The 14,578-nt window shown below is 37.2% G+C and overlaps 1 protein-coding gene across 2 annotated transcripts in view; it reads left to right on the top strand.

Annotated features, from left to right (window-relative positions):
* The window catches only part of CAMKMT (calmodulin-lysine N-methyltransferase), a 444,589-nt gene that overhangs the window by 355,928 nt on the left and 74,083 nt on the right, over positions 1 to 14,578 (top strand). The window contains exons 4-7 of one of the 2 annotated variants that reach the window (XM_022573938.3): positions 3,627 to 3,687; positions 5,700 to 5,754; positions 6,810 to 6,873; positions 14,348 to 14,414. In XM_022573938.3, coding sequence (XP_022429646.1) covers positions 3,627 to 3,687; positions 5,700 to 5,754; positions 6,810 to 6,873; positions 14,348 to 14,414 — 247 coding nt within the window. The remainder of the gene's footprint in view (positions 1 to 3,626; positions 3,688 to 5,699; positions 5,755 to 6,809; positions 6,874 to 14,347; positions 14,415 to 14,578) is intronic. The other variant, XM_089922363.1, reaches the window with a different exon arrangement.

Raw genomic sequence — 14,578 nt, 5'->3', positions numbered from 1 at the left:
GCATCCAGTCCAGACCTAGGCAGGTCAGGAAACACAGGAGATATTTCCTAATGAAGTTGATAGAATACCTCATGTGAGTGACTGTATTGAATGGGGAAATCAACAACTGGATTTTGAGATTGAATAAAAAATCTTAGCAAATGAGAGGGAAAAAATGACAATTATAAACTCCAGATGGGGGAAACATTATGCGTGAGAGAAAAACCAATCCTAGTTTACAACATAGCTCGGTTGTTTTTTTTTTTTTTCGTGGTTATAATAAAATTGACAATGAGTAGTGACCTTACCAAATTATAATATGGCTGTATTAGGAAGATGGTGATGGTGGATGGTTGAGGAGTATGGTATGTGTGATGTGGGGAGAGGAGTAGAGATAAAGGCAAAAAATGCTTACCTTCCATAATGGGGGTCATTAGATTTTGCCTAAACCTGAAAAATCAAGAAGTAACATTATAAACATGTATGTAGAAAAATGTAATTACCAGAAGAATCAGCTAAAAGAATTGAAAGCAGTAATTCCTGAGGGAGGAGAAAGATTGGGCAGGCGGGCTGGGTACTACTGTTTTGTCTTAATCATTCTCATAAAACTCAGTGGCTCTTTAAACTATGTATGTGTATAATTTCTTTAAAAATAAAATCTTTTTTAAAAGACCATTACATTCTCATGTAATGGAATGAGAAAACTTTTTAAGATAACAGCTTTGAGATATAACTCACATACCATACAATTCACCCACTGTTTTTTTAGTATATTCAGAGTAGTGGGACCATCATCACAATCAGTTTTAGAATATTTCATCACATCTAAAAGAAACCTTGTACTCAGTAGCAATCACCCCTCATTTATTCTGGACATTTCGCGTAAATGGAAAAATAAGACATAAACATCTGGTCCTTTGTGTCTGGCTTCTTTCACTTAGCATAATGTTTTCATGTTCTATCCATGTTGTAACATGAATCTGTACTTTATTTCTTTTTATCGCCAAATAATAGTCTGTTGCATGGGCATACCACATTTTATTTAGCCATTCCTTAGTTGATGGACATTTAACCACTGGACCACCAGGGAAGTCCCCTGGAAATAAACACCTTTATTAAGGGTGTAGTTTGGTACAGCTTTGCGGGGGGGGGGGGGCAGTTTGATATATCAGAATGTGAAATGTACTTGACTTTTGACCACATTTCCCATTTCTGGGTATTTGACCTAAGGAGAAAAATTATATGTTGGGGAAAAAAATGTGTCTTTATTTTACCACTTTATAATCTCATAACATCAAAAACTTAGAAAATTAACTTAAATGTCTATCAAAAGGAAACTGGTTAAATAAATTATGATGCAAACATAAAATATTTAGGCAGTCATTAAAAATGATGCAGGTATAGTATTTTTTTTTCATGGGAATCTATCCATCATACTGAGTAGGGCAAAATGAGATTATTGAATACATCCATGAGAGGATCCCACTTGTGTAAAATATCTTTATGCCTAGAGAGATCTTTCGGAATGATGTCCAAAATGTTAACAGTGATTATATACTAGTGGTGGAATTTTAGGTGATTTTTAAACTTTATTCTTTGAACCTTTTGTATTTAATTTAGTTAAAAATCAACCTCTGTAATTTTGGGGAGAAAATTATAAAACTATTGTAAAAGACTATGCCTTTTAGAAGTCAAATTTTTGTACTTAATCAAGGCTTGAATTTTAGTTAAATACCCTTCCCCTATCACTATTTTTTAAAACCTCAAAACCATCTACTAAAGGCATAAAGAAATTCATTATTGTGGTGATTATATTCACTTGGTGTGGAACACTGTCTTGGGCTCTTCCTTCAGAGAATTTTATTATGTGTTTTAGTCTTTCTGCAGTTCTTTCTGTGTGGAGGTAGGCCAGGTATTAGGACTCTGGGGTCACGCCAAAGCTAATCATTAGGAGCAGGCTAAAAAGGTTCTCCATGTGTTCTGGTTATTAGGATAATTGTTCGGGGTTCACATATTATCTCTTCCACTCTTTCATCCTCCTTTGCAAGAGAAAAACATTAACAGCAACTTTCATTTTCTTTGAGATTGTTATGAGTTAGAAGCTGTTCTAAATACATTTCATATACTTGACTCATTTAATCCTCACAGCAATCCTGTAAGGTTGATATTACAATAATGTTATTTTACAGATGAGGAAACTGAGGAATAGAGAGGTTCAGTAATCTAGCCAAGGTCACTCAGCTAGGGAATGCAGAGCTGGGGCTGGAGCCCAACTGAGTCTGGTTCGTAAGTACCTGTGATCTTAACTGCTACACTCCACTGCTTCTCTGACTTTCCTTCTAGATATGACTACAGACACTTCTTGCTGGTTTAATTTGTTTCTCCCCCAAACTGTCATTTCTACCAGAAATGCCAGGAAGACTGAGCTAGCGAGTACACCTGACTGGACTTTCCTGCAACAGATGCTCTATAGAGTCATTTCTTTGCTGTTTGTATGTCTATCCATTGATTCTCTTAGGATTTTATTTACCATTTCTTTGACATCGTCTTCTCTGAAATGTTTGCATTTCTTACTCCTTGAAGCTGGAGATTCATCTGGGAAAATTAAGTCACGTTAGGTGTTTCAACTTTGCATCAGGATCCATTAGAAGAGTGCTTCGTACTAAGGCAAGGAACATTCCCTGCTCTTTCCCAAGACCACATGGCATTCTCAGCCCCAGGTGGTGCAGGATGCCTGGTACCCTGCCTGATCTTTAAGTCTGACCACATGGGGAAAACATAATTTTTATAAGGGTATAGTTTATTCAGATTATAAGAGCAATATATATTCATTGTAAAAATTTTTGGAAAATACCAAAAGTATAAAGAAAAAAATTAAAAGCACTTGTAATCCTGGGATAACCACTAGAAACTATAATTTTCAAGCATGTCTGTCTTCTCTTAAAACAATTTATATTCATTCATGAAAACTATTTGTCTTCTAAGTAAATGATTTACAGATGATGATTTTAGAAAGTGCCCCTCCACGGAATTTAGTGGGTAGGATTATTGTTAAATTGAAAGATGTACTAAAGTTGGTGAAATTTAAATTTCTCAATTTTATACTCCAGTTTGATTTTTTTATTGAAGAAATGAAATAATTATGCATATTGAAAAACAGTATGGAATCAAACAAAAAGGTATAATGACCTCAGTGGTTTTATTTGCTCCTGCAAATGATTTTTCCATTTATTTTTGCTGAATATGAGCTGCATATACAGTTTGTCTTCAACTGATGCTTATGAATTGACCCAAAAGGAGATTCATGTGTACGAGAGTGAGATCTACCTGAAATACCATTTAAAATTTAATTTTGGATATTTGTAATATTGGTTGTTATTGTTTTACTGTTTCGTTGTGACTGAAATCTAGTAAAAATGATTTAGGATATTATCCTATTTTCCTGGGAAAAGAGTTATAATCAACAACAAAAGAAATGCATGTGATATGACGTTACTAGTAATAATTATGGTAAGTTTGAGTCAAGTTGAAATAGCTTGTACTGAACATTATTTTCAAAAAGCCATTTCTTAAGGGAATGACTGTAAGGAGTGTTTGTAGAAGAAACTTCTGTAATCAAAAAGCCTATATCCTCTTGTGTTTTCCAGGCATCTGGCCGGCTGAAGAGGTTTTGGCTTACTACTGCCTCAAGCACAGTGATGTATTCAGGTACAAAGCTGCACCTAAAAATTTGTTTAGCGCACTATGGGTACTGTGTCTGCATATTAAAGATCGCCATGATTACATTCTTCAAATTAGACTGTTAAAAATATATATATAAGAAAGGAAGAAAGAAAAAAAGGAAGGAAAGGGGGGAAAAGGTCATGGTGAAAACATGTTGCTTCTGAAAAAGAAATCTGAATTGCCTTTGGGTACTAATATTGCACAGCAAGCTTTTTGCTATATGTCAAAGGCTTTTGATTTCCACTCAAGGCATTTTATTTCACTTTGATTTTGGGGAAACAAAAGTGAAGCTTCAATCAATCCTTACCAATTGTGATGGTCAAAAAAAACAATAAAGACCTTCTTTAAACTTCTGCCAGGGAAATCACTACAGAACTTTTGATAAATAAATACCCCACAGCTATGATTTAAAGATGCCATCCCACCCTTGATTTTAAAGGTATTTTATATACCCAAGACAATATGTATTTGTAAAATATAAATTACTATTGCAGATTCATGCTATGGAAATGAACGTTTTCAACTGTCAATGTGCATTATAGATTAAACCCATGGGTGGGATTCAGGAAGAAGAAAAAACTCCTTTTTTAAAAAAATGCTGAAGATGTTTGGTAGACCCAGAAAATATGGGTTTTTTCATTTTATTCTCATTTTATAAAAGTCATCCCGTATATGCTTCCTGAATAGCCCATTATGATTCCAGACAAGCCGTTAGTGATCATTTTAACAATATATACTTATAAGATTGGGTGTGTGCTTTAACAATATTTATTTACAAGATGGGGTCAATAATATGTAGTTTTTGAAGCTCTGTGGGTCCATATTTACCAACCAGTCTGTAATTGCTTTGAACAACTAAATACTCATTATGGGTATTTCAGAATATGAATGTCCTTGCTTGGCTTCTTTTCCCCCTCTTCCTTCTCTTTTCACCTCTCCCTCCCTTGATTGTCTCTCTCTTTCTCTCTCTCTCTCTTTTTTTTTTTTTATCCTGTTGAGGAAATAAACTTCCCAAACTGGGAAGAAGAAACGATCTCTTAAAGAGTCTAAGCATATAAAGTAAGAACAGGGCAGTACTGAATTGGGCTGCAGAGCTGCCCTAGAAGTCTGGCATCTGCTCATCTCGCTGTGCTTAAGCTTGCCTGGAGCTCCAATCAGCGAGCACTGGGCCAGGGCAAGAATGTCACACATTGAGGGCTGATATTTAGGCACAAAGAGGAAGGTAAGTGCAGAGTGCCAGACTGCACCTCCCCACCCCCCCTCCCCAGACTGTCAGCTTTAACTCTGAGCTGCTTTACTTGTGAGCGGTGAAGTCAGAGCCCAGTCACTACTTGAGCCTGGGTTTGCTGGCTTAACCATATTATGTCCCTGCATTGTTTATTCACTGTGTTGTGTTGGGGTCAGTTGTGATTTAAGTGTTAATTGCTAAATGCTCTTTGTGTAATTGTTCTTTATGGGGGCGGTTCAGCTTTCCAAAATGTTTCAGTTTGTTTTAGAATTTTTTTTTTAAATTCAAGATTGCATGTATTTGTGTGTGTGTGTTGTGTGTATGTAACCATAATATAGGTATATACACACTCATATGTATTCTTCATTTACTTGTCTAACTAACTGTTTTTGAAGGAATGAATGTGGATTAACAGTGTTATCCTTTCCTAACAATTATCTTTCGCTACTCTAGCTAGTTTAGTTCTAAAAGACAGCGCCATTGACAAGGGAAAAAAAGGGAACCTTCTCCGATTTTTCAGCTCAGCGGTGGTAATGTTGCAGTGAACACTAATGAGGGAACCCCCACTGATTTGCCTGCTTTGTGACTTTTCTATTTCATAATTATTTTTAAAACGCAAAACGACATGCGGGAGCCTCGTCATGTCTCCACAACTTCCCGGTAGCGCCGTTCTTACCGCAGATGGAAATTTCTTCTTGTAACATATATAGCTCTCTGACCATTTTCATCTAATTTGTGTGGGTTCTACCATTTCTTTTCTCTCTTTCAGGGACCTTGCTGTGTGTGAGCTAGGGGGTGGCATGACATGCTTGGCTGGGCTCATGGTAGGTCTTTTCTCAATTCCAATCCCATTCAGAGGGAGGAACAAAAGGAAAAATGTTCCAGGGCCTCCAACTGCTGGGTCAGAGAACCGTCAACAGCATCAGCGGCGGTCAAGCTGCCGGGTCTTGAGAGACCTTCTAGATTGACTTACTTTCGGATCATATTGATTTTATGGTTGCCTCGATGAGCAGAAACATTTTACCTCAGTGTAGTCAATACTGCTTGTTGTGACATTCCAGGCCTCGCACAGTGTTTCTTCGCCATAGCGAAAGCATTTTTTTTTTTTTTTCAGATTATAGTCCCATTTGCTAAGATACAGGAATAGCCCGGCGAATCACAGTTGGAGCACCATGATATAGCTGCTAATGTTTTGCCTGCATTATTACACCAACAAACATGATCCAGAGCGCTCAGTAATTAGATTCTTTTGAATTAGATTGGCCATTCAGGAACGTCGTTCCCCATTCTCTGGGTTCTGAGTCATGTATTCAGGAGATATTATGTAGCAGCACAGTGCATTAGACAAGTTTTTATGTCTCTACAAATAAAAGCATATTGTTACACTGATTGGCATTTGACAAACCTGTCGCTCTTACACAATGTGTCAGGGTTACAGCCCAATGTGCGAGCATGTCAAAGCTCACAAAAAAATTACCCTCACAAAGCCATCTGCCTGCAATGCAAAGTTATATGAAGGGCATCAGGCAGTCAGACAGAAGCAAGCTGAAAGGCAGAGTGACAGCCTTGTATGATGGCTCTACTAGATAAACAGAAGCCCACAAATGAAAGCCTCTCAGAATACCATCATCCGCTGTCACAATGCAATTACCGAACAGAATGATAGCAAGATAGAGGCTCCCGCAAATGGAATGATAAAAGTATTGACTGATTTGATTGAATGATTAAAATAATGCAGACATAAAATGAAAAAAGATTGAAGATTGTTACAGAGAAATAGGTGAGGAAGCATGATACTGAAGGCTTGTCACTCCTGTCTTCACTTCCACACAGACAAGCATATTTGCTCATTGTTTGCTGTGCTCCCTTCTTTTTTCAGGTTGCTATTTCTGCAGATGTCAAAGAAGTTCTGTTAACTGATGGGAATGAAAAGGCCATCAGAAGTATCCTTATTCAGATAGAAAACGGGTTTGTTGTGCTCATTCCTTTTTCCCGGCTGAGTAACAATTGATATAAAGAAAGACAGCATGGGGTATTAAAAGAGAGTTCCCCACACACACATGATAAGTAATTAAGAAAAAGTAGAAATATATGGAATTCATTGGATACGACTAAGTGGTTTTTTTTTTTTAATTCCAATGGATTTTTATAGTCACTTCTCATTAAAGGAGCTTATGATTTGTGGACCACTCAAAGCAATAAGAACATTTGTTTCATAATAATTTTCAAGCACTCTTGTCCTTTTTTTCCATTGAAATTTGCCGGGATAAAATAAATGATTTAACATTTATTATATTGCATATTGCTTGTAAAAATTAACTTCCAGCTTCATGTTCATTATTACCTTTCTTCCGTTTGATGTTGTATGTGCAGACCATGCAATATTATACCTACTCTAATTCCCGAGGAGTTCCCTGTATCTCCTCACTGGAAACGGCTATCAGTTTTTCATTATTTCCTTTTATTTAGGATTATAAAAGCTATCTCTTTTGTTCTGCTATGCTATTACAGTTCAAACCCCATTATATTAGATTATGCTTTACTAATATGTACACAGAGTTCATGAAAATTGAACTGTACTTTAAGAAAGCAAGCATAATTTGTGGCTACTTTAGCAATCCAGCTGATTTGTTCAGGAGCAGTTAACAGCCGTTAGAAATTGAGAGGAAAAGTGGAGGATATATTTGCTTTGGATTTTTTGGTGTGCCTTCCATTTACATTATGAAAGAGGCAGTCTACTTATTTGGATTTTAGGCCCCTAAAATGCCAAAGCAGTTTTGATTTTTGTAAGAGGTAAGCATCCTACTAGAGCCTATTTTCGATTTTCTTCTTCTGCCTCTGCTATATAATTTTTTTAAAATAAAATTTGCAGTAGCTGTATCAGGCTGCTCAGACAGGAGAAAGGAGGTGCCAGAAGCACAGTAGCTAATATTGTTCAGCGGCACTTGTGTGCTCTACAGAGCCCCACCCAGCTAATTGCCTGACACACTTAAAAAAAAAAAAAAAAATCAGGAAGGAAAAACAGCCAATCACAATCTTGGCCTTTCACACAGGGGAAAGAGATCACAAAAGGTGCTTCCTTTTTTAAAATGCAGGATTTTAATCATGATCTTCAGACTGTCGCAAGTTTCTCAAAATATTCCTGAAGATGAGCGATATTGTTTCATTCACTCTGCTTTATTCTGAGTTCTTCCATGCACTGTATCATTTCACTCTGCTCCTCCTCCACATGTCAGGGAACACAGAGAGCAACAGGAAGTCAGGTATGCTGGCTCAGCCCCAGCGATGTTTTTTGGGGGGGAAAAAAAAAGCAGGATTATTGGGAAAAAGAAGGTCATTTTAACCACAGAAACTTTCAGATTGGGCCCAGCAGCCTGAGGTCTTTCTCAAGTCAGCAGGTGTCTTATTATTTAATAGCATCAGAAACCAATTAGAACTTTTATCAAACTATGGGAAGCATCTGTGGTCAGTATGTAAATTTAATTGTACTAAAATTATTGTTGAGCTAAACTACAGAGCTTCCAAAGAAGGGAAGCAATGCTAGTCATTAATTAATGCACCTTTGCTTTAAACAGCAAAGATTCCATGCCAGCTCTTGAAATCAGAGAGGAAATCTCAGATTCTGTACTCACTCCGTGGGCCTTTCAAAGAAATGATTGGTACAGCCCCCTCCCAAGAAAATGGATTTTTAACATTTGGTCCTCAGAAGCTCAGCCCTGAGAGTGCTTTATTGTGCTGGGTTTTACAATGGGTTTAATATAGCAGGGTGCCAAAGGGCAGGAGGGGAAGAACTTTACAATGTAGATAAAGTAGGTCCTTTCAGGATGCAGACCAAAACTGTTAGTGTGTTTTATTTCATCTCTTAGGACTTTCTTGACAGGGTTTAGTTTTTATCATGCAGTTGTTCTATGTTTGTGTGCCTTTTTCTGTTGTAACTAGATCTAATTTTTTTTAATTAAGAGAAAAAAGCATGCATAAAGCCTTAAAAATTGGCAACGTGTTTTTCCTGCTTTTGATACTAATGTTATTCTTGATTTGCTACCAGAGCTTATAACTGGCATTCCTTGTAAGCTGTTTTACCAAGTGAGGTTAATATGAATGAAATATTTTTTTTTCTATTTGTATGCCCACTTTCTGTAAAATAACAGATTCACTGAATCACATACTGTTGATGCATATAGATTGAAACAAATTCATTTAAAAATTACTGTTTACATCTTTCCTTTAAAATTTTAGGAAGCCTAAATTATACAGCAGTTGTAGGATATTATCCAAAAATTACTTTCTAAAAAGTAAAAGTGGATGTCAACAAAAAAGAGGGAGAAACATTGCCAGAAGCCAGAAAATCTCTAAGCAAAGCTGCTAATTATTCTTAATGGGCAAGATGAGCACATTAAGAAACAAATGAATACATCAGTGAAATGTAATTGAAAATCGACCTGGCAATCACACATCACATCTGAGTATTGGCCTGTATATTATTCTCATCATTTAAAAAATTATTTTTGTTGTTCTAGGCATCTGAATTGAGTGAATCCAACTGAGTCTTACTTCCTAGTCGCTTAAGCTTCTAAGATTCTGATTTTTACCTTTAAAAATAGCATTTTCTGATATTTCCTGTTTATCTTCTGTTATTTCTATTTTTTAAATATATGAGGCAATGAATGGAGGCGTTCTGAATCTTTATATCATAGAAGCATATCAACCAGTTGTAAGGTTATTTATTGTCTCCATAAAATGTATCAAACGGATTTGGCTATGTCTCCTAGAGCTCTCTACCTTGAACCTAGAATGCTAGATGTGGATTTGAGATTTATTAACTAGAGATATCTGAAAAGAGAGTAACACTTGAGGTATAAGGGAATGTTGTTAAATATTTTCTCAGACTCATGGGTATATGTCCCCGAGGTTTTCCTTGGCCTTTAAACTGCACTGCTGGGTCTAACCTAGAGCCCGCTAGCTGAGAGCCCTTCAGATGCTCTTTTATCTGTACCCAAAGGGAACAAAGGATAAATCAGAAATGGCATCATTTGGTTCATCCAGTTCTCGAATGTATCCTAAAATAGTGTGAACTGTGTTCCCTCTTCTTCAGCACAGCCTTTTTAGTGTAATGAAGAAAGAAATCTCCAAGTGTCCCCAGATAATAATTACTCAATAAAGTCTGGAGCTGGTGTTGACAGTGACATAAGAATAGGGGAAAGAAATGGTATACTGAGTTATTATTGATGCTAAGCCTCTTCCAAATCATAGTGAATAAAAGTACAACACCTAAGGTGAGCAGCCCTTTCTGGAACACTCACTAATTCACCTAACACAAGTACCCTGCCCTGACCCGTCCTTAGTAAACACCAAGCAGGTTATCTGCAGAATATGGCGATGCTTGGTGACCCAGGCTCATGATTCTGACCCAAGCATCTTATCCCCACAATATGCACCGTCTGGATCATGATCTTGAGCTTAGGATTCTCCAAAAATTGGTAAATCTCCTGTGAATTTTAAAGAAGATACCCCTGGCTTAACATTATTTTATTTAACAGCATCTCTGACTTGAATAATTAATAAATGAAGCTTCATGTGACTGCACGGCCTGTGGATGGCTGAGACCTTGGGAATGCCAGGCCATCATCCTGGGTCCAGGCCCCTTCCTCCAATATCAGTGTCAGCTGTTCTTCTATTTACTAGATAGGTCCAAAATGGACTCTGTGTGCCTCATATTGGGTAGGAGTTCAACAAATAGCTTTGAAAATTAAATTTAAGTTAGCTAATAAATTAAGCTAATTAATTAATTAATTAAAAGGAATTAAACCACTATTAACTGCATGCCATTTCAAGTGCGAAAGATATAGCAGTGAACAAGACAGACCAAGTTCCTGTTCTTGGAGGACACAGACTATACCTATACAGAGCACATTTATACACGTGAAGAACACTGAAAATCTACAGGGCAGAAGTTCTTTGATTCCTTCCCGTCATTTAAATTCTACAATAAAAGTGTTCACATAATAGTTTTGAGCAACAGGGAAAAGAAATAAAGCTTAACTGCCAAACCTCACTTTAGTTACCGTCACCAGCCTCTCATCCCTCCAAAGCTTTTGCCTGAATTATTGGAAAAGATAATGAATTGACGTGATTTAGGCACCTACTATGTGTTAGGCACCTACTATGTGGTACTCCATAAGTCTATAAAATAGCTACATTATTCCTATTCTTGAGGTGCAGCTCAGAGAAGTTAATTTACCCAAATTCACACAGTCACTAAGTATCAGAACCAGTGCTAGAAGTCAGGTTCATGTGACTTCATAGCTTCCCTGCCACCCCCATTAAACCATCTCTTCACCAAAAACTAGAATGATTTGGTGAGTATCATCTTGCACTGGAGGAAAAGGCTTCTCATCCATAAATGTACAGTTGACATTGCTAACAGAGTTCAAAACGCCTCTACATCATACTCTCAATTCATATGAGTAATAAGCACATTTAAGAATATTTCACAGCATTTAAATTAACAAATATTGCCACATCAGTGAGGTGCAATGAAACTAAAGGTAGCATAAGCCAAGAAAGTAATGCTTTGTAAATCACAATGTTATTATTATTATTTTTTTTACAATGTTATTATTTTAAAAATACTTTCTTGCTTAAAGAAAAATGCCAACTCTCAAAAATGTATTGAATATATGCAGCTACTGATAAATATAATAATCACAGATTGCAGGAGGAGGCTAATATTTTAAACAAGATTTATATATAATTAGCTTAATTATATTTATGTATATAACCTATATAATTTGTTCAAACAACTATTATTATACAAACATATATATATATTTATTTTTTTTTTTAAGGATAAAAATCAACTGAAACAAAATTAAGATGGATCCCCGCTCTTGAACCATGCTTTGTTTGAAGAGAAAATCTAGTTATAGAATCCTGATTTCTTTTAGCCACAAGCATATATCCTAGAGCTCAGAAGTCCAGGTGCCCAGACTAGGAGACTGAAGGTGATTGCTCTGTATCTATTTAATCAGAAATCACATTAAGGCTTTCTTTGCACCCAGCATCTCCCACTGGAGTCTTCCAGAAGGTGGGTGCCTTCAGAGAATAGGATTTGGTGCATGCTGTTGAACACTATCCTGGACAGACTGGCTCGATTTGATTGAATTCCCTTTATTACCCCGAAGTGACACAGAAGAATGAGAAAATCTATTATTGGACACAGCGCCAGCCAGAGGAACCACCTCAGAATCTGACCTAAAGTAAAGGGCGGGGAGCAGAATATCAAAATATATCTCTTAAGGCAATATTTTAATATACTGTGGCCATTTTTTCTCTAGGTACTTGTTTTCATATAAAAAACACCTCCTAAACCACAAACTATATTTCCTTCCCAGTTCTAAAAATAAAGCAGCCTAAGTACTGCTGTGAATTTTTTCATTAAAATAAAATTGCTTCTAGAATATAAATACATATTCTTGCTTCAGCCTGATCACCTGGACTCACAGTTTTATAAATTGTATAAAAGTATATAGTGTTAAGATGTTTACTAAAAATTATTAATAGGTTTTCTGAGTTATATAATTTAACTTCCCTGTGACTATTTTATAAAACGTATTACCTCCACTAACAAAATAATATGTTTGGCTTGACAGATTAGTCATGTACTCATACGACGCTACAGGTGTACCTAGCACATTATGGCATGTGGTTTGGATGTCATGGAAACGCCGAGAAGGGTGTGGCCATAGTGTGGGGGAACTTAATCAAAACCAGTTGTCAGCTGACTCTTTACTAATTTTGTTCTCAGAATAAAGACGTCAGCTGTCCTTTTTCTACAAGACATTTCATTTAGAAGACTTTCCTGAAATACTTTCTTCCTGAAATAGACAAAACTGTAGGCCGATGTGTCATTTTAGTTAATCAAAACAAGTAGGCAAATTAGTCTCTTTTATTTTTTTAATGAATGTAATTTAACGGTATTTAATTTGCATACAGGAAAGTTCACCCAGAAAAAAAAAAAAAAGTCTGCATTATAGCACTTTTGTAAACCTCAACAAAGCCCTTCATTAGGAGACCTAATTGATTTTTCCTACCCACTCCTGGGGGAAGAAAGCTATCACAGTACCTGCTTATTCACTCAGAGAAGAAATGGGTGTGCCGGGTGTTTCAAGCAGAGATTTCGGTTAAAATGTCCTGTGGCTCTGTTCTTACAGGGAGATCTTGGCCAGTGCTTGCTTTGAGCATTCAGGAAATCTGTTTTTCTGAGCAATAGGGGAACATCGCTTGTCTGCTTGGTGTCCTCCCCATGGGCCCAATTTAGTTCAGCTTGCAACCTTCACTGGAAATATTTTATTTCTTGTTTATTTAAACCTTGCTTTATTCCAAAAGAGGGATTTTAAGGCTTCTTACAGTGACACACAGAATATACCATATAAAATAAAGGAGAAAGCGAGGGCAGTTGGACAGTAGAAAGCCAAGAAAACATCATGAAGGCAGGAATAGGACCGGTAGAGGAAAGATGCGCCATAGAGCACTTGTAGTTGTTCAGCTGAGATCATCCATTTGGCTCTGAGTTGCACAAGGACCAGAGCAAAAAGAGAAACAGGAGCAGTTCTAAGATTTATAGTGTCCAGAAGCTGAAGCAAAACTAGTTGATCTGAAGTCCAGTTTTTCCCAGTGTTGAAACCTGACATGATTTCTCCCATGGGTCCTCATGAAGATGGCACTCTGTTCTCTAACGGACCAGCTCCTCAAAACATGGCTTCAATAAATATGGCTCTTTTTGTACAAGTCCTTACATGTCAGCCGATGGCCAAAGGCCAAACTGTAAGTCTGTAAAGACAATTCTTCAAGGGGCCTTTCACTTCAGAAGAATTTTCTTCTTCAGTAATTAGTTTTCCCTCAGAGATTCTCCAGCCTTTCTCCATCTTTCCCTTCTCACTTCCCCCCAAGTCTTTCCCTGCAGCTCATCCTCACTCTCCCCACTGGCATTTCGGAGACTGAAAATACTTCAACTTGGAGAGTCTCAGAAGACTGCCATTGCCCTCCCCGCTGACGGAAAGAGGCTAACCTTGGGGCTTCTAGCTCTTTTAAGCAAGTGGGGCCTGGCACCTATGGCACAGTCATCTTCCCTGACCAGTGCTTATCACCCTGGGCCTTGACAATGTGCTCACTGAAATGTATATTTCACAGGTGATAAAACTACAGTCCAGGGAATTAAAAGAGCTTGCCTGTGACAAGTAATTCAACATTTGGTGGCAGAGCCAGGGCTACACCCTTCTCCTCCTGCCTCACACGCTACAGCTCTTCTCACCATGCTGTTCCCGCATACGATAAGAATATCGTAGTGTTTGTGGGCCTCTTTCTGGCAGGGAGTCAGTTGACAATCACTGCAGAAGCTTTCTTAACTGTGGCCTATAGATGTGAGAGACATCATCACAAGGAATCAGACGGCTGGTGTGTTTAAGACTGGGAACATATCAAGCTGGTAAGATACCTTTTTGCATTAAAACACTCTGGTTGAAACTGCTTTTCTCAGTACTATGGATGATTATTAAGACTAACAATAGCTAATATTTATTAAACACTTACTGTGGGTCAGGCACTGTTTTAAGCACTTTAAAAGTATCTTATTTAATGCTTACAAGAACC

This window comes from Delphinapterus leucas, chromosome 13 (assembly GCF_059928025.1).
Source record: "Delphinapterus leucas isolate spDelLeu-1000000601 "Yukka" chromosome 13, BTC_Dleu_Yukka2, whole genome shotgun sequence".
Classification (NCBI taxonomy): domain Eukaryota; kingdom Metazoa; phylum Chordata; class Mammalia; order Artiodactyla; family Monodontidae; genus Delphinapterus; species Delphinapterus leucas.
The sequence above is the reverse complement of the archived record's forward strand: the minus strand, read 5'-3'. Positions and strand labels throughout refer to the sequence as shown.